Source organism: Neodiprion pinetum, chromosome 7 (assembly GCF_021155775.2).
Source record: "Neodiprion pinetum isolate iyNeoPine1 chromosome 7, iyNeoPine1.2, whole genome shotgun sequence".
NCBI classification, from domain to species: Eukaryota; Metazoa; Arthropoda; class Insecta; order Hymenoptera; family Diprionidae; genus Neodiprion; species Neodiprion pinetum.
Genome location: NC_060238.1, coordinates 1483674 through 1507687, shown reverse-complemented (window position 1 = coordinate 1507687; position 24014 = coordinate 1483674). Strand labels below are relative to the sequence as shown.

The following is a 24014-nucleotide window of genomic DNA, read 5'->3' as shown; positions in this document are numbered from 1 at the left end:
CCCCGTGAACATATATTTCCTCACGCTAATTCGAGACAGGGGAGAGAAAAAGAGATGCAAGTGCTGGTTTAGAATTGTTCTTCAATGGTTTTTACGGTAGGAGAGAGGAAAAATGGCGAAAAAATAAATCGACGAGCAAATGGCTAAGTGGGATAGAAAAAATGATATTGAAAAAACGAGGAGGGAATTCCGAGTAAGAATAACGCGAAAAAAAAGAAGAGTAGGTTGCAGGATGACGGGGTTGTTGTTTGCTCGAGTGTTTCGTGCTGCAGGGTAATATAGGTATATTACACCTATATATATATACGTATGCATGATAAAAAGGTTGTCCCTCTTGCCGATAAGGATGAAATACGCCCGCGATATATGTATCTTCACGTATGTATGTACGTGTAGATATGTGGGATATATCGCAGGTAACCTCTCTTGCAACACACACACACACACGCCTACATATATATATATATATAGACGCGCGGTATCGAGCCTCCCTCGACGAGCTCTTCAGCCCCTGCAGCAGCAACAGCAGAAGTCTCGGGAATGCGTGGTGGAATATTACGAGAGAGAGAGGAGAGAGACGAGGGTGTGGGGGGAGGGAATTCTCGAAGGGATTCTGAAACAAGCAGGAAAGCTCAGATAGGACCGCGATTAAAATACCAACCGCCAACCGACTAAGGGGATTCCTACGACTCCTCCAATAATAATCTCGTACCATATATTTATTCCTCTGTGTGTATCTGCGCTTCGTCGGTTTAAACGTAAATTCAAGGCAACCCCCGGGCGAGATGAATTACTGTAGCCTGATTTTATCCGGACGAGCACACGGGTAAATTCCCACATCTAATTCGGCGCTCGATTTATTCCTCACCTTTTTTAAATCGCCGATCTCGGCGCTCTCATTACCGCCGTACGACTGCCGGCATCGAGACGAATTCAACGAGCCCTTACTCGCCCAATTCGGGCTATTCGATAGCTAGATAGTACGGTTTGGAGGTGTCATTAGCGCGAGCGAATCGCTCCAGTCGCGCTAGCGGCACCCTTCAAAGTTGAATATCTCGAGAACTGATGATCCGAAATGAGTGATCGAGGACTCACTAGATTCGCCTCGACGAATGCGTTCGGGCTGTACGTGTTTTCCGGGAAAAACAAGCGATTTGCTAAATTGTTTTCCCAGGCCGAAGCTCCCGCATCATCTCCTCGTAATCTCCGAACCTGGGAGCCCGGATGGAAGGTGGAATAAGGAGAAGGATCGGAGAATAATAAAGGGGCCGGTGTACTGACGTATTGATGAGAACTGACAGCTGCGTGCTCCGCCGAACAACCTTCCTCGCCCGATGCTTCTCATCCTTCCTCTGTATTTTGCCAACTAGTTTCGCCCACAGCAACCGGGCTTCTCGCCAGGGAGAAACGAGGGCAGCAGTGCGAGTGAGAGGAATTTTGGTACAGGATACCGCATATCCTATATGGTTCTTAAGGTTCGGTTTATTCCTCGCTAATGCCCCCCTCCCATGAGCAGTCGAGAAATTCCGAATAGTTTGCAAGCCGTCCGCGTTCCACGCCACGAACTTATTCGTCTTATCCTTAAAACGCGCTTTGGGTCAAGGCACCAGCGAAGCAACTGTAAAATCGATCCTCTTCTGTAAGGCCGCGAACGATTTCTATCCGAGAAGAGAGAAAGACTCAAATAACGAAATTTCCAGTCAGTTTCAATGCCCCGGCATGATGTCCAGTGAAAAATCCGTAACATATTCAAGGACATTTCCAAGACATTTTCAAGTCATTCAAGGACATTGAACATGGAACATTTCCATGGCATTAGAAACATTTAAGGATAGTTTTCAGGACTTTTGAAGGACAAGGAAAATTGAAGGACATTTCCAGGACCACTGGGTACTATGCTCAGGAATTGATCATGGCTGTGTATGTATATGAAACTTTTGGCGAAATTCATTGCGTACGGGGATGACGGGTATGGGCATTCACACATGGGTATTGTGTGTTTGGCGGACGGACGGGATATTGGGCTTCTTTGTTTTTCTAGTTCTCTGCTCGAATAGATTATATCCCGTGTCCCCAGGGTGTCGCTTCGCTGCAGTCCGTTCGCCGGATGGCTGCTGGTTACCTACTCCGTCCAGCAGTAAACCACTACATTACACCACTCCGCAGCCGAGGGACCAACGCGCCATTGTTCCTATTCTCCAATCTCTCACATGTTATTATACCGGTGTAGTAGGTGTATGAAACTTAATGCACGAATCTGTGATACCGGGTCTATAACGATGCCTCCGGACGACTATCGTTTTCGATAAAATTTCAAACTCCTGACTCCTTTTTTCTATCAGCGATAATCAGCAGCTTTTGGAACTATTCATAATTCGTCATGTATCTTCTTTATTTTTCAAAAATTTGACAACGTTATTAATTTGGACGATTACATTGTATACATTTGTCTCGTCGTTCACTATAACTGACTCAACTATCCTGTGGTAATAATTGTCCATGTATATTCGATATCAACGTATATTCTCGTACATAACGAATACAAGCATTCCATAAAAGACCGGAAAATGAATACAGAATGTCTTGACGCTTGTTTCAGATGTCCTGACAGCGGGCCCCGGGCCACCAGGATGCCGACGGACGACGACTATGGCCGAAGAGAACGTCTCCTGTTGCACCAGCACACCGCCACCACGCAGTTCGGGCCATGCTCAACGGCATCGTCCCAATCCTCATCATCGTCATCGTCATTATCGCAGTCCCAGCCAGCACAGTCACTGCAGTCCCACCTGCCCCCCCAGCCATCCGCATCATCACTACAGTCTCACCACCAGCAGCAGCAGCAAACGTCACTGCTGCACGCGTCGCACCCCCTGCATCACAATCACGTGCACCACGTGCACCACGGAAATGTGCACCAGCAGCAAAGTAGCGGAGGATCTTCGCCGCACCCGTCGAGCGCCTCGCCGGCTCCCGGGGACCGAGAGCGATACCTCCAGCATCAGGATCGCGTCGGATTTCTCGACGGCGAGCATGCGGGGCCCCGATATTCGGGGGGCGGAGCGGCTCGCGAGCTGCACCGGTACAACCAGCAACACGAAAAGCCCGATCAGCCTTCGCCCGACGGAAGTTACCTGCAGGACCGGTACCTCGGTCTCCAGGGACTCCAGGGCTACCACCAGTTCGGCCTCGCCCGGGGGGACCGGTTCGCGATCTACGGAGAGCAGCACCACTTCCTGGCCTCGGTGGTCCCCAAGGACGAGGGTCACTACGCGAGTCCCGTCGGCGGTATCGTCGTCGCCGACATTTTCCCTTCGCCGCCGTCGCCGGCGCCGGCAAACGACCGGTTCATACCGCCGCCCCCGCTGTCGCCAACCCCGAGCGAGAGCTTCGCCTGCCCCGCCTCGCAGCCCAAGGACGCAGGCTCTCGGTTCCCCCTATCCGAGCGGCTGCTATCTCCCTCCCCGATCCACCCGGGCCTCAACTCGGACCGTTTCGCCACCCGCCCTCTCGACAAGGCCCAATCCCAGCCCACCGCCTCGCCGAGGCACGACAGGAACTCGGCATACCTCGAACGATACCTGTCGAGCTCACCGAACCCAGAGGGTGCCCTCCAGAGGTACGCGTCGAGCACCGAGAGCCAATCCTCAGCCGCTAGAAGGTATTCGGCATCGTCGTCACCCGCCGCTTGTCCCGCCCATCAGGACCTGCAGCGGTACTCAACCAGCGCCGGCGATCGGCTCGGAGAAATTCTGGCCCAGCGGTACGGCGCGCATCAATCTAGGTTCGAGCACCCTCCTTCGTCGCCCAGTGGCGCTAGGAGCGCCAAGAACCAGCCTGAGAAGTACAAGAGTCCGGCCGCTATGCAGCAGCAGCAGCAGTCCGGCTGGTCCCAGAGTTCAGGCCCCGATCAGCGGACCAGCAGAATCGAGCGATTTCACGGCTCACCCGGCAGGGAGAAGGCCTACTTGTCCCTGCCGAAGCCCAAGGAGCGTTTCCCGTCCACCGGGCGCGTGGTAGCCACCGGTACCGACCGCGCCTACGCCTCGGCGCACACACCGGTAGAGAGGTACGTGCCACAGCCACCGCCGGAGATCCTTTACCCCGGTTACGTCGATCTCTACGTCACTCCGTCGGCCCACACGCCGACGGACCGTTACGTCCCGGCCGCCGATCCCGGGGACCCGTACATGCGGAGGGATCTGGGATTCCATCATCATTATCGGCTACCCCCGCCACCCGGGTATCCCTATCACCATCAGTCCCATTATCGAGGGTTTCGAGGATTCGGTTACACCGCTCCGCCACCGGCTAGTCGCCTCGGTGGAAGTCCGGGATCGTCAAGCTCGACCAGTAGCTCGAACTCCAATCAGCGGGGAGAGTTTTCTACGTCACCTTTACTAAGGCCAAAAACTAGACAGGGGAATAACAATGAGTTCTCCGGTGCAGGTCAAGTGATAGGGAGTGGTGGTGGTAGTGCTCCCGGTAGTGGTAATTCCGGGAGGATTAATCAAACCTCACATCAACAGTGCTGCGAACACAGTGTTTCATCGGTCGTGCAACAGGGTGCGGTATCCAGTCAGAGGTCTGCTTGTTGCAACAATTCAAGAAGGTCTTTGAATCAGTGTGTCAATATATCTAGCGAACGAAACTCCGGGGGTAATCAGAACAACAACACCAACAACAACAATAACAACAACAACAACACCCAGCATACATCTTGGTGAGTTCATTTTTTTAATTATACTGTAATATACGGCAGCGATAATTTTACTGATCTTCCAGAGGAAATAGATAATTCGGTGTGCGATTGTTTTTAAATGTTTAAAAATACCACACGACGATGCTCGTGGATGACAATGAGATTTTTTGAAATCACATCAAATCTTACCACAATTGTTGCGAAGTCTATGCAAAGTCAGGTGATTTGATAATCACGTGATAGTTGTTGGAAACAGATTTTTGAACCTTACGCTGGATTAATCTTGTCGAATGTGACGACGACTCTGCAGCGTTACTCTCTCTCTCTCTCTCTCTCTGTATATCGTGTCAGCTGTCGTGGGATGGTTTGATTTCACCGTTGAATCGGCGGCCAGGCGTGCCCTTTGGATTTTGGTGAGTCGAGTTCTCTGTTCGTTCTTTTCCGATGCTACGGGTAGTCGCTTCTTCTCCCTCACCTAACGGTTCGGCAGCAGCTTGGTTGGTTCTGGCGTCGGAGCAATCAAGTTAATGGAGCATCGAGGGTTGTTTTATTTCCTATCCACTCCTCGCGGTGGTTCGTGGCTCTTAGCTCAGCTCCTCCTCCTCCTCCTTCTCTTGCTTCTTCTTCCACTCCTCCTCCGTCTTATTCTTCTCTTCATTCTCTGCTCTTCCTCGTCCCACAACCCGCCAGTCAGTAAGCACTCGGCTAGAGCTAAAAGTCATTAACGGCCCCTTAAAACTCTCTGTCTCAGCTCTCGGCGAAAGAGAGAAAGAGGAGAGAATTAGACACTATACAGGTACGTATCTTATACTCTACCACCAGAGCTCCTCACTTCCGACGGATAAAGGAGCCGAAGATATCGATTCACCTCAGACGTCGTTTTAGCAGTTATAGTACCGGCGCACCCGTCCTTCCTTCCTTCCTTCCTTCCTTCCTTCCTTTCTTTCTGTATCACCAGTTGTATAATCTTAGCCATTACAAGTCCACTCGATGTTCTCCTCCTCCTCCTGCTCCTCCACTTCTCAAACTTAGCTGATCAGGTAAACGCAATTATGCCTCATCACTCATTAAACGTACGATCTCGAAATTCTCCTTCCTTTTCATCCCCCTCCCTCACAAGGAAGGTATCTCAGGTGAAAAATTTTTTTTAAAGTGACAGTTTTAAAAAAATACATGTCACTTAAAAAATCAAATCGGATATATCGACCTGGAATACCTTCCTAGTCAGTTCTGTTTTTTTTTTTTTTTTTTTTCATTAGTACATCGGGAGTTTTTCGTCTTCCGTGAGCCTCATATAATTCTAAGATTCTAGGACTACGGTAGAAAAATTCTTTCGAATTTTTCTGTCGTTGCTGTCGTTTTTTTTTCCTTTGTTTCTGGATAGAACGTCGTCATCTCGAAGCAGGCAAATCACTATTTCGATCGAACGAACCCATGCAATTGGCATTAGAAAATCGCGGAGTATAGAAAAGTACCGAGAGAACGTAAAAGTGGTGAACGCTCAACGATTTGTCGTCACCTATGCAGCGATCGTTACTTTCGCGTAGCGACAAAACGACGATCTTAGCTTCGTTTCTTTGTACAGATGGAGGCAGATTGCAGGAATTAGGAGGGGGTCGAGAATCACGACGTGCAGATGGGATTTATCTATCAAACACGGGGATTTCCTTTTTTTCCATCCCCATTTTCTCGAGCGGAGAAAGAAGGTGGAGACGTAGAACCGGATCGAAGTTAGTAACGTTAATGTGACGGAATATGGAAACTAAAATCACTGTTTTCAAAATTAGAAGTGCTTAAAAGGAGTTTAATTTCCAAAATTTGAATACACTTTGCTTTTTAAAAATATATTACTCAACTTGAGACGATCCTATAGTTGCGAAATAGTGATTTTTCCTGAAAATCAATCGTTACATTCCCAACCTTACCAACTTCACTCTCTTGACGAAAAGAAGTAACATCAACCGAAAAAACCTCGTCGGATACTTTGTTAATTACACCAACGAAACGAAGTAACCAGACATTGTCGATCAATCCATCAATTAATTATCGTTCTTCCTACGGCTAAGACGAACCTCCTCCACGAATCAACGCTAATTTCCTAATAAAAAAAAAAAAAACACCAACGCGAACTTATACAGACCCCCCATTGACCTCGTCACTTTCTCTATCTTTGATCCAGTCTCTTGGGCTTCGGGCTTTTACACGCATGTAAGTGTACGAAATTCCCTTATACACACGATATCAAGTGAAGTAGAATTTTTTTTTCGACCCCTTCTTTTTCCTGCGTCTTTGATCTTGTTCACCTCCGAGAATTTTCATTCATGCATATATATGTATATATATATATATGTATAGATCATAGATATTGGGAGATAGAAATACAAGAAAGATTTTTCTCTATCTTACATCTGTATGTACAACCTGTACGATATTCTTGTTCGAAATGTCGTGGTTTTAAAAAATCGAAAATCAAATTTCCTTTCATCGCTTCGACACCGTCCACTTTTTATTCATTCAACGAGATGGAGAAGAGACGGTTTCAACTCATCTCAAGACAGGTGGTGTAGGTATATCGGAATATCTTCCTTCCTTCCTTCCTTACAGTCTCAGCAAATTTGCCCTCATCCTCCTCGTCGTGACGTCAGGCTTATCGGATGTATCTAGAAAAGTTTTAATTAGTTGGTTATCCTCTTTGACAAAGCGCCACCAGCGTATACCTGTGACGCGGATGAATCAAAAGACTATACTAGACTGTACTATGCGCTTGTTTTTTAACGTATTGATGGACGAAAGTGAGTCTCGGTGAGAATATTCGACACTTCGTGATGAGATAAAATTCGGAAAAAAAATCAATCGTAACAATGTTTATAGGATAATTCATTTTCAATAATAATAATAATATGGAACAGAAATTGGGAACAACAGAGGAACCACGTCTTGGTGTTGGGACCGAGAATGAGATAAACAGGCGCCTGATTTCCGGGATGTAATGCTGGTTGCAGGCGGTGAATAAGAAAAGCTTGTATGAATTTACTCTATTACACAGGTTCATTGGATGTAAACAAATTTCGTGACAGCGGTAATTATCTTACAACGATTGGACAAGAAAATTCAAACCAGTTTCAACCGAAATCCGAGCCTCCGCAGAGTTACTTGTTTATTAATTTTTTTTCCCCACCTTCTTTTTTTTAGTCGTTGTTGAGAATTGTTGATTCGTAAAAAAAAATCGTCACGTCGATCACCCGGTACATGTGAAAGTACCGAAAAAATTAACCTGATTATCACGCCCAAATCGAATTTATCCTTCGCCTTGAGCACATGTACATATATTATATACATATATTTGGCTTACGAGTCAACAGTGGTCGGCAACGGAGAAGAATGACGTCATGATCGTGGGCTGAATAATAAGTGTTAATCTAAGTTTATTGTTCTTCGTCTCTGGAAAAGGCTAAATATTCATACGTACGAATAGTATGTGTCGTAAATATAGTAGTGCGTATATGCGTATTCATCCGCAACGCGGCTAGACTCGACCCAAATTTTATCTCAAATGAAAAATCTTCATTAACTTGAGTGTCGCTGTAATATATCCGTATTCATATCGCGTATGCCGCATTCATTTTTTTTTTTTTTTTTTTTTACTATCCACGTACATCCTCCTACCGTAATGCACAATTTTTGATCATTTTATTTTTTTTTTTTATACCCTCTCTTACGCTCGATGATAAAATCTAATCTCAAGGTTTTTAACCCTTTGATTCACGCTGGGACACTTTGCTTACCAAATTTTTTTTTTCACAGCAGCTTATCGTTTGGTAAAATAATTTTTTGGTAAGAACTGCCGAGTTCTTTGGTTCCGCATGGTCCCTGAAATATTTCTATGCCTGTAAAATTCGTACGTAGCAACAACCTCTTCGGTCAAGGTGCGAGGACCACGTGGTCGGGTTATTATCAACCTTCAGGCGATCGGTGGAAGGAGGACAACAGTGACTCAGTCGAGTTTGGTTCAGTCGAGGTTCGGCCAGTTTAGTCGCACAGTCGGGGAGAAGAGCCGCAGCAGACGGAATTCACGTGCTCGTTGCTTTTCCACGCATTTCTCAGACGCATCTGCAACTTTTTTACCTCTCTCTCTCTCTCACTTCGTTCTCAAACCTTCGAACCCAACGCGCGGCGGTCTCTCGGAGAAAGGATAGGAGAACAGACGATTGCCATCAGCCAGTTAGTTGCCTGCTGTTTCAAAGTTACTCCAAGTTTACAAACGCGAACGGTTATAACGGCTCTTCACCTTTTTACCGCTGTGATTCGTTATTAATACATATACACATATATGTATATAAAATAGCGAATTTCTTCACGGAACAACAACAACAGCAACGTGGATGGACATTCGAAATGAGAAGATCGTTTTCAAGTGTCTTGCGGTAGTGTTTAGTGTTCGTGTTTGTCGCCTGACTCAAGTTTTATACCCGTTTTCAGCTGTGCTCAGCTCACTTTTCACTGCGCACGTAAATGCGTTCGATGTGAAAGCCGAAGAAAATCCGTGTGCGCCGCTAGCCGACAAGTTTACGTTACGTTATATTTTTTTTCTCGTGAATATCGCAATCGTGACATCGTCGTTATCTTTCTCTCTATCCGGATAAGCGGGCAGAGGCATTATGTGAGTACATATGATACTTTAGTACCTGCAGTGTTACACACCTATGGCAAACAAACGTTGCAAGTAGCAGGTTAAGGACGTTTCGTTTGGTAAATGTTTACCCATTTTCTCATTTCACATGTCTAACAATTGCTTTACAAACTTTGCTTCTCTTTGCATGCACTTTCTCACATCATTCCCACGAAACGAACAAATCTCTTTGCGCTTTTACATACTCGATGCCGGTTGTGCTCGGCGATCAATCAATGCAGACGAATTTTCATCGCCTACGTATAAAAGTATACATGTATGGTGTACGTATGCATTATATACCGACGTGCGTGATATGTATCAAGATAGTATATACATATATGTACAAGATAGGGCACGTATCACGTCGAATTCTGATTCGACCCAGAGAATTCCGCGGATTGCTGACACACGTGTGTGTGTGTAAAATGTATCCACATACGTACGAGGCATTCCGTGACATCTCGATCAAGATTCTACTACGTCGATGTCTCGGATTAGCTTTGTAAGTTTTTTGGATGAAAGTACGTGGCGCGAAACGCGATTGCATTTTTTTGAAATTTTTTAACCCAGCGTATTCGAAGTATGATTTAAAAAGTTGAACGAAAATCTCCCCACTTTCTGAAATCTGGAATAAATTCAGGAAAATCTTGTAAAATGTAAGAAAAATTTTAAACACATGTCAAAAGATGAAGAAAGACATAAGATACACAGTTTTGAAAAAATTGTTATTATTATTGGATTGCATTTTTTAGATAAGAGCGAATGTAAAATTTCAATGTAATATCTCTCTGAATAGAAATTTTTCAACCCACGTTATAAATGATCTTTTATGCTCATTCTTATCTCAAAAATGCAATCCCATAACAATAACAGTTTGTTTTCTTATCCTTTTTCTTATTCATCTTTTGAAATCTCCATCGTCAAATAGGTGTCAAAAATTTTGTCACGTTTCATAAGATTTTCATGAATTTTATCAGATTTTACATAGTGCGGGGTTATTCGTTCCAGTTTTCAAATCGTACTTCGGATACGCTGGTGCGAAAATTTCTGAAAAAAATCACAATTGCGTTTTTCGTCATGTACTTTCGTACGAAAAAAATTCTAAAGCCAATCTCGATCGAGATGTCATGGAATGCCCCGCATACAGGCATGCATGTCGGTGCGTATACGCGTACACGTGAAAAAATGAGCGGCTGGCTGCTTGTTATCATTGTACAAATACACGTTAATATGTGTGTGTGTGTGTATATACCTACAATACGTTCAACGGTCGAGATTAATGCTCAATTTCTATTTAGTATCGAGTAGCGATGGCCACTAAGCTAAAAATAATCTATGCATCGATTAAACGAGTCAGAAAAAAATAAATAATCGAACACGACCCGTTTGAATCGGTAAAATGTAATCGGTTAATCGATTATATCGTATTGTTTTCCGAAACGATTTTCATTCGCCTCAAATAAAAATTTTCCATGCGATGGAAATTTTTTTACACCTTGTTTTCCTTGCTCAATGTTCTCTTCCTCTCTGTATCAATATCGCAAAGTTTATTTTGGGGGGGGGGGGGGGGGATATATATATATATACATACATACATACATATATATTTCCGAATCAGGCGAAGAAGGTAAATTTCATTTCTCAATTTCGTTCTTTGTGTATTTCGTTATTATATACATCCGCACGTTCGCGAGTTGTTTGAGTGAAAATCAAATGTTTACCTTACATATACTTTTCAATTTTGTGAAACTTTTATCTTTCATCTTTTTCTTTCTTTGATTAAAATGTGTGCGTATAAAAAAAAAAAAAAAAAACGAATTGCACCGGGGGGGGGGGGTTGAAGTGAAATAAAGCGGAAATTGCGAAGCAAACGGCGTGGAAGTTATTTCGGTGTGACTTGACTTTCGAAAACGAGATCAAAATCGTTGGCGATATTCGTTTCGTCGGATTTGTTGCGTTGCTTTTTTTATCTACCGTATATAGCCATAATACGCCTGACATTCGTAATACACATTTGTCTGCGCAACGAACGTCGAGACGAAATAAAATCCGACACAATGCTGACAATGTGCAGTTTGCGTCAGTGTCTGAATAATAAAAATAATATAGAACCAGCTCAGGAGTAAAATGGGATATATGGGTGTGTATATATGATGTATGTGTATAACACATATATATGTATATATATATATGTATATATTTATTCTAGAATAGAGCAGAATGAAAATGGAATTGAATTGAATTGAATTGAACTGAATTCAATGGAATGGAATTGAATTAATCCTTCCTTGATTCCAGACAATAGTTATATATACATACTATATACAGTATAACCAGCATATATGTATAATGCATCGTGCATGCATTTGTACGTATAAAAATATCTTGTTTTTAATAGGTAATATACTGGATACATTGCACAATGTCTATCGAGATAGAAATTTTTATTTTTTACTCGTATTGTTCTTTTTTTTTTTCTTTGATTCTTTCATCCTGGTCATCAAATTTCCATCGCATATCTATGACGTGGCAATCATATATACATACATATATATACAAGAGTATTTTTTCATTAATGCAACGAACTCTGAAAGGTTTGATACGTGTACGTGAAGAGAGATAGAGAGAGGAATGGGAATAAAAGAAAACAGAGAGGGAAAGAGGAATTTTCACGATTCTCGTACTGTATAATTCTCTGCCCGTTGCAGGTTAAATCGCTCATGAAATTGCACGTCGCTCGATCGGTATGCTGATGAAAATACCGATAATCGACGTATAACGTATAAATTCGTAATTCGTTCGATATTCGATTCAAAATTTTATTACATGATAGTGGAAGAGAAAGAAAAGCTCGATTGATTTCTGGCTGCCGGGCGAGAGATGAGGAAAGCAAAATATATATTTATTATTACATACATTCGGTGTATGTACGAAAAAAAAATAAAAATTGCTTATTCTGTTATCTTCTCACCGTAAAAGGAGATTATCCGCCTCGCGTATGACGGATTATTATTATTATTATTATTATTATTCTATTTTTGTTTCTAATCACTAATTTCTCATTCAACGTTTTTGGTGAGGGTTCTTTTATTTTTTTTTTTTCCTAATTCCATTCACAACATATACGTTATTATAATTATACTATTATTTTGTATAGTTAGAACGATAACAATGATAATTGAAGAGCAGCAGCAGGCAGGTTCAGAACCTCCCTCCGGACCACCGACAGAGGAGAGCCGGAAATATAATTCGCCAGCTCTTTGTTCGTGACACTTGCAAATTACTCTACTACCCCCCTCCCCCCTCCTTTTCCCCGACGAAATAATATTCCTGTAAATTCCGCGTGTATTTTATTATAAAGCACGGCGTTGTTGAGAAAGAGAGGAGAAAAAATTAACGCAAATGAGTGAGAGAAAAAATTATTCACATACATATATTACACGGGAATTTTATGTACACACACCTTATTATTATACGCGTGGAAATATTTTTTAAGAATTAATACGTTCTTGCAATGATAACAAGGATTTTGACACTATAGAAGGACAAGAAGAGAAAAAGTGAAAGAAAAAAAAAAAAAAAAAAAACCAACAAGAAAAAGTAAACAATAAATAATCAAAAAACTGTAGGTATATTTAAAAAATAATCAAAGTCGTCGGTCAATTATCCATTGAAAATTTTAATTCTCGTATTATTTTGCCGTATCCAACTTGTAACTATATTTATATGTTTTTCTTACTCTTCTTCTTCCTTGAATTTCGCGTGCTTGACGTTTTCGGATATCGTATGTTCGTTTCGTTCGTTTAATTTTTATTTATTTTTTTTTTCTATACTACGTACCTGTATGTTTAGTTAATTAAAAAATATCATCAGGCGCAGATTCTGTAGGGAAATTTTCATCCGTTCAAATTTCTACTCTCGGGTTGGCCTTCCCAGATGAAACCCACCCGTAAACTCATCTTATACTCGTAGGTTTTCGGTTATTACCGGTTTTCGCGAATCAGTTTCCGCTCGTTTACTCTCCTCCTCCTCCTCCTCCTCCTCCTCCTCCTCCTCCTTTTCCTCCATTTTCTCCCTTGCTCCTCCAGCTTTTCCTTATCCTCCCCCTTACCAGTTCTCGTTAAAATTCAACTGCTTATCCTCTCGCGTTTTCCACCCGTTCGCATACGTATTATACACGTCATACACCGTATATGTATACACGCACACATATTATTGGTTTATATATATGTCGTATATACATACATGAACGTCTGTATTATATAGATATATGTGTACGACTTTCTTTCCGTATTCTTCGTTTTTCTCTTCTTTCTTTTTTGATACGCTTGTTTTCGTGTTTTTCAGCCTTGCTCTCTCTGTCTCTGCTCCATTTTTTTGTGCTCTATTTTTGCACTTATATATATTATTATAAAATTAAAAATCAAACTACATATATTTTGTATATACGTATAGGTACATATATTACACACGAGTACAAAAATACTTTGACCAAGTTATTCGCGTCTCTCCGCATGTATAACGTTTGAAAAATATGGAAATAAAAATCAACCCACGAAAGAAATACAACAACAACAGCAATAGTAATAATAATAATAATAATAATAACAACAAGTAGAAAAAAATAAGAGGGAAGGAAAGAATCGAGTGTAACGTGAAATACCGTGCATGCTTGAGAATCAAGGGAAAAATTGCGTCACAGCAGCGGCGCCTCTTCGGCTATTCGCATGAAACTCGTGAGAGGGTCGCAGAAGAAGAAGAAGAAGAAGAAGAAGAAGAAGAAGAAGAAGAAGAAGAAGGGAAAAATGTGCGGTAGTTATACTGCGGTTGCCAGGAGAATCGGAGTATGAGGGAAAAGTGTACGGGACACGTTTATATTATACCCATAGATGTGTGTATACATATATATACATGAATTATACATAGAATATGTATCACACACACACACACACACACGCGCGCATATACACAACTAGTACTATTTCTCTTTTATTTCCTTTATTCGGCGCTTCCCGGTGATTTTTTTCTCTATTTCTTCCTCGTACGCATCTTGGTGGAAAAGAAAGAGATATCAGGGAGCGGGTAAAAAGATGTCTTCGACCCTCTTCGGATGAAGGGTCAAAGAAGAATGCTTTTGTAATAATTGCAAACTCACGAGGGATCCGCGTCTCGCTTCCACGCGACCCTTGAGCTAACTTAAGGCCATGTAGTGATCCTACCTTTACCGACCGAGTAGACTCACCATTTTTCTTTCTGTATTAAATAAACGAACGAACGGAACGGCTCGAATTTCGAGGGTGCATCGCTGTGAATGTGGATTAAAATGAGACGTCGTGAGAATATTTGCATGAAATATTATTGAGGTCGGTAAACGAGAACTAGGAATTACAATAATTTCATATTTTTCGTATTTATTTTGACGATTTTCGGGATATGAGTAACTTTCCTGAATTTACGGTTCGAAAAAGCGATCCTCCGTCGAAATTTGAACAATTTTCGTTCGTTTGTTTATTTAATATAAGTAGAGAAAAGGGTGAGTTTGCTCGGTCATTAAAGGTAGGAGTAACAACATGACGTTAAGATCCAAATTTTCGTCCATCCGTCGGTATTTAATATATCCTTATAAATCCAGGCTTTGATGTAAAAGGAATAATAATTCAAACCCGGAGGCCATACGGTCGAAAATGTAATTTTCACGTAGTGTTATTAACTCTCTTCACCGCCCCAGCTACGCAATTAACTTTTCGGTTCTTAATTAAGAATCCTCCCAGTCTCGTTTGCTCTTTATGCTATTATTGTGTATGAAATTTAAACAAGTTGCGTTCCTGAAATTATAGTTTTTCGGTGAATGTATTTACTCAGTCTGATGAATTGACAATCCGTTGGTAGTGTAGAGGTGTAAGCTATTTTTCAACATGGTTTATGGTAATTATGCACAATCGGATCGAAAATGTGTGCTGATTACAAAATCGTTACGAAACTTGTAAAGGTTTAAATAAGTTTTTTCTCTTTATAATAACAATTTTTAAATCCATTCAAACTTGATTTATTACTTTTATTCGATCCTTTAAAAACTTTTTTCTCTCACCTTTCTCCGCTGACACTACACTCCATTGCATAGAGTATTCACACCAAAGTATAATTCGGCGAATATCTTCGTTATAACCGACAATCGGAATTTAGGTAGTACTGCGATATAATCAAACCCAACCCCAAACACACACACACACACACACACGTATATACAAATACCGATATCTCAGTCTCTCCCTCGTTAATCTTTGGCCAATCTTAATCTCTCGGATTAAATGGGAAACTGGTGAAAGGGATCTGCACCCATGTCTCCTCCTGCATGCATGCGGCACCACCACCACCACCACCACTACCACCACCACCACCACCACCACCACCACCACCACCACCACCACCACCACCACCTCCGACAACAACAGCAGCCGGCTGATTGTTCGCGGGTGGTAATTATTGTTAATGGTATCGGATTGCCGACCCGTCGCTGCAGCAGCTCTCGCCTGTTCAGTGCGCAAGCCGAACGCATCCTCGACTCGGGTGTTGCACTACTTCGAGCAACTGGCACTGCACCATATGCTGCTTGGACCATTAGACCACCAGGCAGCTGCGTTGTTACCTGGATCGATGATCATTGGCCATCGTTTTTGATTTAACCCATTTTCAAGTTGAAGAAGAACAAGGAGAAGAAGGAGGAGGCGAAGGACTCTTTGAAAATGGGTTGAGACGGCTTCGAGGTTCGGTTAATCGAGTGATCAAAAGGTTATCATCGTCATTCGTCTTCAATACGGTAGAGAGAGAGAGAGGGAGAGAGAGAGAGTCGAACACTTTAGGTACCTGCACAGGCTGAGAATAACGTGGAGTGGACTGTAGATGTCTTCCACTTGAGGATAATTAGATAAATATTCGTTCAACGAAGCGAAGAATTCAAATTGCCTACTCGTTACTTTTGGAACAATCATAACCGTCCAAAAAACACGAGGTTGGAGTAAGCAACGTTGACGTCGCTAAACAGCAGGAAGAAATTCGTTATTATTCACAGTTCTCCAGAATTGGACTCCGCTAAAATTATATCACGCTTCACCTCAGTCTCGTCGATGAAAAGTAGTTATTACGTATAAACGGTGTAACGATAACTCGAGAGGTAAGGAAGAACAAGCGGAAATTCAGCTCCTTTTTCACTTCGTCCGTCTCGTTTGGTTCATCCATCCCGTTGTTATAACGTACCCAAGAGGCGTGCCTGGGAAAATCCCTGAGGTATCTTAAGGGCGGGTGAAAGCTGGAACCAGGTCTGAACTTCTTCTTTTGAGGAGACCCTCTGACCTCCTGACTGATTCGCGGACGTACGGTGGCGGCGGATGCAGGGCGAGCTCCTTCCCCGTCCCTTCTTCTTCCTCTATTTTCATCCTCCTCTCCTCTCCTCTCCTTCCGAAGGAGATACGTCATCGCCGTCGGTAGACGACGCGACGGGGACCACGCGGTGTTATCGAGCGGGCTGCACCCCGAGTTTGAACAACGAAATGGCACGAGGAACTCCGAAACCTCACGAGCCGAGCAACCGACCCTTGGACTCCTCTCTGGGTCAGGTCACGCTGGGTCAAAACCCCGACTGACTCGTTAATGTCCCTGCTGCCGCTGCTGATGCTGTTGCAGACCGTCAACCCCGGTACGCGATACGATACTGTACTTCCTTCCTCTATTCCATCCTTGGCCATAGATCACAGATCCTAGATCCTCCACCGTCGGTGTTACGATCGATTGGCTGGATCACCGGCGACGAATCGTCGCAACCTCTTGTCTTCTTTGGTTCTTAAACCAACACGTGGAATACCTTGGAACTCGATTGTGATACGCGATGTCTTCGGGGTGAAATGACTTCAAACTTGAACGCACTTACGGACCAGCGTTTAGGGCATCGCTGTTTGAATGATCGATGCATCATGGATATAAGTGAACACGGATAAGACGACGTACCTTCTATGTTATACAAATGATTCCGATAAAATTATAGAGCAACACGAGCTGAGGTGTCGATTGCAATTTCGGAAAAGGCTTTATAACCAGAACGCAAATCGAAATGTCTAGACTCGGGTGATTTGACAGGATTCTCATGTTTTTGGGCTTATCGTGTTTACCGCATAGAGATCGCTGGCGAAAAGAGTAAATGCAGGGTAATTATACACCAGTGAATGATGAACACTTGAGGAAAGCAATCGGTAAACGAACAACCACGTTAACATCACTATGCGTAGGCGTAATACTTTTGTACGTAGTTTGTTCGATCACTGGTGTGTGGTTCACCCTATTTCGATGAATTATTAACAATATTTACTCAGTAACGCCGACATGGTTATTATAATAACTCCAACCGATAGAAGCGAAAGGAGAAGAGATGAGGTTCGTTCACGCTGCCTATCGGAATTCAGAGCGAATCAACGGAAACTGGGGATTCGGTTACACCGAAGCCTCGAACCGCGACGATCAAAGGGCTAATTAGTACAGTTAGAAATTAGTTAACGCCGAATATTGGCCTCATCCTTGGAAACGGTACGGTCAAGTCCGGCAAGTCTGATCCTCCTCATCTTATGGCGGAGGGAGAAGAGGAGTAGCAAGTATCATCATCGAGGTTCGCTTCACCGGTCGACACGCAAGACCGAGTTTCTCAATTAGGAATTCCCGAAGGTATCTATGTATACGTCCATCCATCCATCGGGTTCGGATTATGTAACCGTAGCTTCGTCGTAATGAAAAAGGGAGAATATATATATAGAGAGAAAGAGTGAGAGAGAGAGAGAGACGAGGAAAATTGGACAGAATGAAAGATCACGAGAATTCGTTTTCTCTCTCAATATTGACGAATCGAAACAGCCTCCGTGAATTTGAATAACATCGTATAACCTATCGAACGTATCGAGGATATTATATACACGAACAACATTTTCCCAATTAAGTGTGTATTATACGTATATATGTATATATCGAACCGCGAATTCCTGTTATACCTCTGTATTATATCCCAGGGATTACCAGAGGGTCAAACAAGCATTCGAAACGCTTCGATCAGCTACTGCAAAGCAGACACATACATAAGCTGAATCGCGATACAGTTGGTGGGGTTTGAGCCTATCATCATCATGATCATCATCATCATCATCATCATCAAAGAGAGGAATTATTCAGCGGCACGGAATACATGTTACACGGTCTACGTGTATAGGTGCTTCTACAATCCGTTCTAGGCTGCATACAGATTCCAGGCATCGGGGGCTGCGATCCATGGACCACGCTGCCTGAGGGCGGCAACGCCGATGCATATTTCTGTGTTTGCGTTGCAACTCGCTGGATGCAATGGCTGCTGTTTGGTAGAGCACCGTAACCGTAACCGCGGCATGTGTTATTATTCCTCGCCATCACCTGCAGCGGTGCACGGACTGACGAAGCATCTTTGTTTTGGGGTTTATTTTAAAACGCTGCGGATGGTCAGTCATACCGGAAATACGTTTTTATTTTCACCCCATCGTATTAACCGCGAAAAATCAAGACCGGTTTGCCGAAGCGAAATTTTGCCACGGTTAACCGCCGATTGGCCCGCAACTTCAAAACGTTCCAGTTTGAAAACTGTCAGAGTTAAGATTTTAGGGATGCGTAGCTTGGCGAGATATTAAAAGTTGATTAAAAAATATATATATATATATATATATATATATATATATATATATATGTGCGTGTGTATGTTAATACATAAGTAGTAATTTCTGCACCGGTATTTCCGTTCCCCTCACTTGAATATAGATATAATCGTTGTACAATAATCACAAACCGGCAATTACTTGTTATGCGTATAATATAACCGTTTTTGGTATGTATGTATAAATGAAATGTACTCGAGCTGCAGCATGGGTACATAACTTATAATTGTTATCCCTTTTTAACGGTCGCCGTATTCCTTGGAATAATTTTTATTGCAGCGTGTTATATACATCACCTAATTACGGGTTATTACTATACGTATACAAGTACTTGTACAGAAACGCGTGCATGACATCGTGCACACTCCCTCGTTCGCCTTCCCGTTTACAATTAGCATATAATCTCATCAGTCTAATTCAAATCTCTTAATACTGCTTGTAACAGCACTTATTTACTTTTATTTATTTTTTTTTTTCTTTCTGCCCTCAATTTTCTCTCGCAGAACACACGACTGTTTCTCAAGGGAAAACGTGATACAGAAATTTGAAACGTTTCGCCATTTCTTGCCTCCATTTTTTTTTTTTTTTTTTGTAACTTATACTTTTCTGCGTTCCGGACCCAAAAGTAAAACATATTGAGAAATAAAAATTCTTAGTACACTTTTGAAACTCCCGGTGGAACTTCCCGTACCGTGTTCGAATTCTCGAAATTCCAAACAGTTTCAGGGTGCAGAACTTCTTCGGGTAGCGTACCGTTCGTATGTCCGTTGGTGTGTGAAACCCGGGTGTAGTTTAGGCAACGGGGCGTTATAGTTTCCGGCTGGCGAAACCAACTAATCGGGTTTAAGTTTAACGCATAAATACGTCAACCGGTCACCACGTATCGAAACCCTATCCTCAACCTTTGCACGTACGCAGAACGACACAAGCTTTGACTCATGGACTGCTAAAAACATACGAAATAACAGCCAACGGTCCACCCTCCGCAATATTCCAGAATCAGATCGCGAAACTATAAAATTCGGATCGTTTTGATTTTTGTCTTATCGATCGTCGGTAAGACAGAGCCATAGACTAGGCGATTCGCGTAGACGGGTAAGCTGACTTGGAAATATCACCTTACAGGTTATGCGTACAACTGTAATATGCGGTGTGCGCGTATGTGCGTATTTATGTGTACAGCATAACATTTTAGCCGGAAATTAAACGGCTATATCGCGAAGACATGACGCGGGGCCTCCAATATAACGTACAGACGGTACAGACATACGTAGGTTGTTAGAGATAAATAGGTGGTCGCATATATTCTTACCCGCATGAATCAACATCCACAGCAAGGCGAACGAGGAGGGAGAGGGGAGGAGAGGAGAGAACGTAGGACGCGACTGCTAGAAACTAATCAATACAACTCTAGCTGTTATTATGTCATGTATGGTATACGAATCGGACTACATACAGCACATTTGTCATGTCGCGAATTCGGGAAAAAGGGAAGCGCGTCGCTTTTTTTAAAAAAAATCGCAATATTCGTATGCACGCGAGATTGCGATTGACGCGTCGATATATTGCGATGAAAGAGAAACTTTTCATACGTGACTGTAATAATATAGTAGAGAAAAATTTCATTCGTCTAGCTTCGTCTGTGGTCACCCACGTCATTAATCGCAGTCAGTCGGTTAGGAGAACTAGGAACGTCCATTAACCTCGGTATTGTGTACAGGCAGTGGTATTATCTCGGTTCGTCGACCTGAGAATCAGACCCAGTATCATCCCCATCCTGCTTTTCATTTTTTTACGTGGAATCTATCCCGACTATTTGCGTAGTACGGAGAGTCTCGAATCAATCAACAATTGTAAGACGGGGATCGATGCGAACCCTGGATTATGTATGTAGGTGCGATTTGTTGAAAGTATTAGTTTTGAGGAAAGAAAATAAAACGACTACATCCGCGAACAAAATTCAAATTTATCCTCGAATTTATCTCTTCGCAAAGTTGCAGATTATTTTGTGCGTGGTCCTTGAGACGCGTAATTCGTAATAAAAAATTGAGAAACCGTAGGTATTTAGAAGAGAAAAATATGTATATATATAATAATAAAGTTTATAAAAAAAGACACACACGCACACACTCAAACGCAAGAATGTCGAAGAACGGAGTGAAATATATACGTAGAATGAAAAGTATACGAAAATAATAACGACGGTAATGTTGGTGTACATCGTAAACGTATAGGAAATGGAGAATATTGCACGCGGTGAACTGATTGCGAACTAATCAAAACTGCACGGTTCGTCGCATCCATTGACGAAACGAAACGAGACAAGACGAGTTGTAGAGAGCGAAAGAGACGAAGACGACGAGAGACTGTCTGCGAAAGTGGTGCAATCATGAACGTATACGTATATTCCAGGTATTAATAGGTAGGTATTAATTATCGAGAAAATATCACGAGTCCTTCGTTATCCCATTTTGTACCGTATTATAGGTACATACAGCGTAGTGTGTTCGAAGTACGAATACGCGCATGAAAATTTATCCACGTATTGCTTCCCGCCTCGTTATTTCCAGTCTGGCGTGCGTTTGTTGTGTTAACTATGTACTCGTCGATAATGCGAAGGAAAGACAAAAGGAGAAATGAAAAGTAGAGGTAAGAAAAAAAAAAAAAAAAATATCAGGGCTTGGATAATTTTCCAATCCTCATTTATTCGCGAACGTTTGAAAAATTTCACTTCTGCCCGCAGTATATTATATTATTAATTTTCCCCCTTTATGTTACGTGTGGAAAAATACATGTATATGCATATAGATTTTTACCCTCTCTTATTGTCATCGTATTCCTTCGACATTTTAGCTCTTTGATCTTCCATCTACGACCAAGACTCGATCCGAAAGCTGGGGCTGATTGCGGGCACAAGCTCACAGCTTAACCCGTGACATTACGGCCTGAGAGAGAGAGAGAGAGAGAAAGAGATAGATAGACAGATAGATGCATAGATGTATAGATAGATAGATAGATAGACACAGACGCATTCACATCGTATATATATATATGTATAATATGTCGCGTATCAGATAGTCCTGTATACGTATAGGTGTGTGTACGTAGGCTTGGTAAAGGACAGAAAGAGGGAGGCAAGAAGAAAAAAAAAAAAAAAAGTGGAGCTAAAGCTGCAAGCTCGTTGCCGAGTCATGAATAGATGAGAACCGACAGATAGGATTCACCTTTCGGCTAACTTCAGCTGACCACCCCATTGCACTGTAACGAGAAAGACAAAACAAAAAAAAAATAAATAAATAAATCCCCCAGCTTGTGATTTCGGACTTTATACTCTATTTTATACTCGTCCTGTAATATGAAAATATACATACAATTTGTAATTAACATCGAATGAATTTCCGCACCACACGCGTATTGTAATATTACAGGCGTTGTCCGATAAACTCGTCTCTTGCAACAAAAATGAATATATAAAATTTTTTCCCCGCAATAATGAAAAACAAATAACAAGACCCCTTTCGATTTTTTTTCCCGCAGGCAACCATCGCCGGGTTCCGGTACTACGAGCACGTCGACGGGGTCCTCCTCGGGGGTCCAAGATGGCGGCGGCGGTAGCGGCGGTGGGGGTGGAGGATTGGGAATGGGCCTGGTGATCGGGGGAACGCCGCAGAGCATCAGCATGTACGCTGTGGGGGCGGGGGCGGCGGGGATAAACGGAGGCGGGGGAGACGGACTGCCCCCGAACATACAACAGCAACAACAACAGCAACAGCAGCAGCAGCAGCAGCAACAGCAACAGCAGCAACAGCAAACCGTCGGGGGCCAGCAACTGCAGCAGCAGAGCAGCGCATCCGGAAACGTTGGCAACCCCTCGAAGATGAGGTCGGAATCCCCGGGTAATCCGGCTTCCTCTTCAACGACCACTTCACCACCCGTGCCTTTGACCGCAAGCCTCGCGAGGAGCGCCTCGGCCCCAACCGGGCCCAGACCCCATCACCTAAACGGACCCACTTTCATCGGCCAATCGAACGACGCCGCTCACAATCAGAGGCTACGGCGCACCCTCAGTCGCACCGAGACCATCAAAAAGTAAGATGAGCAACCGTTCGATGGTTTTTAAACGGGGTCATTGTCACTTTCCAATTCGCGTTATCTGGCGGAGAAACAATCGAACCAATCCAAACAGACCGACAGCTGACCGTTGACCCGTGATGTAAGAAAACAAGGTGTGTCAGTACCGAAGACCGATTTTCGCATTGAAACACCTTTTCGAAAATTATAACCATTCGTTATTTGAGGTCGGCCCCTCGCAAAGAATTTAAAAGAAAAAGAATTAGCGTACGCTCGGGGACAATGAATCTGAGAAGGCTAATTATTTACACTGTAATCTGAAGTTTTTGAAAAATGAAAATTTTTATCACCAAGAAAACAGATCGAACGTCTCATGCTTGAGAAATATTTCAACCACGATTCAGAATCACGTAGCAAATCTAATCGGTTGAACATTACCGTTCCAAGTACTGTTAAAAAACAACCTATCTCATACTTTACGTATAGTTGCGTATACATATATACGTATAATCCGAATGGTTGTGACAGGTGGAAGCATTATATTTCCGAACCGTGTTAATTTAATTACTCTCCGAGGTAAATCCTGAGAGTTAACGATCTCTCGGCGTAACTGAGATCCGTTCGTATACGTGTACAAGTTCTAACCCGGACTTGTACAGGTATGTAGATATTTAGTTATTACCTAACTCGTAACAACGATACACCGTGCGTCTGGTAATGGCGCGGAGAGGATTCCCAATTACGGTGATGCGTGTATGTTTGAAATATTTTTCTGCCGATGATTTTATTCCATACCTGATAATATTTTTCGAAAACGTGCAGACGTCGGGAAAGCAAATATGTACCGGATACA

General features: G+C 42.8%; 1 protein-coding gene across 5 annotated transcripts in view; it reads left to right on the top strand.

Annotated features, from left to right (window-relative positions):
- rho-5 (rhomboid-5) overlaps positions 1-24014 on the top strand; it is a 60543-nt gene that overhangs the window by 23627 nt on the left and 12902 nt on the right. For all 5 annotated transcript variants that reach the window (XM_069137694.1, XM_069137693.1, XM_046634569.2 and 2 more), the window contains 2 exons: positions 2600-4723; positions 22628-23179. In XM_069137694.1, the coding sequence (XP_068993795.1) occupies positions 2631-4723; positions 22628-23179 (2645 nt within the window). In that variant the 5' untranslated portion in view covers positions 2600-2630. The remainder of the gene's footprint in view (positions 1-2599; positions 4724-22627; positions 23180-24014) is intronic.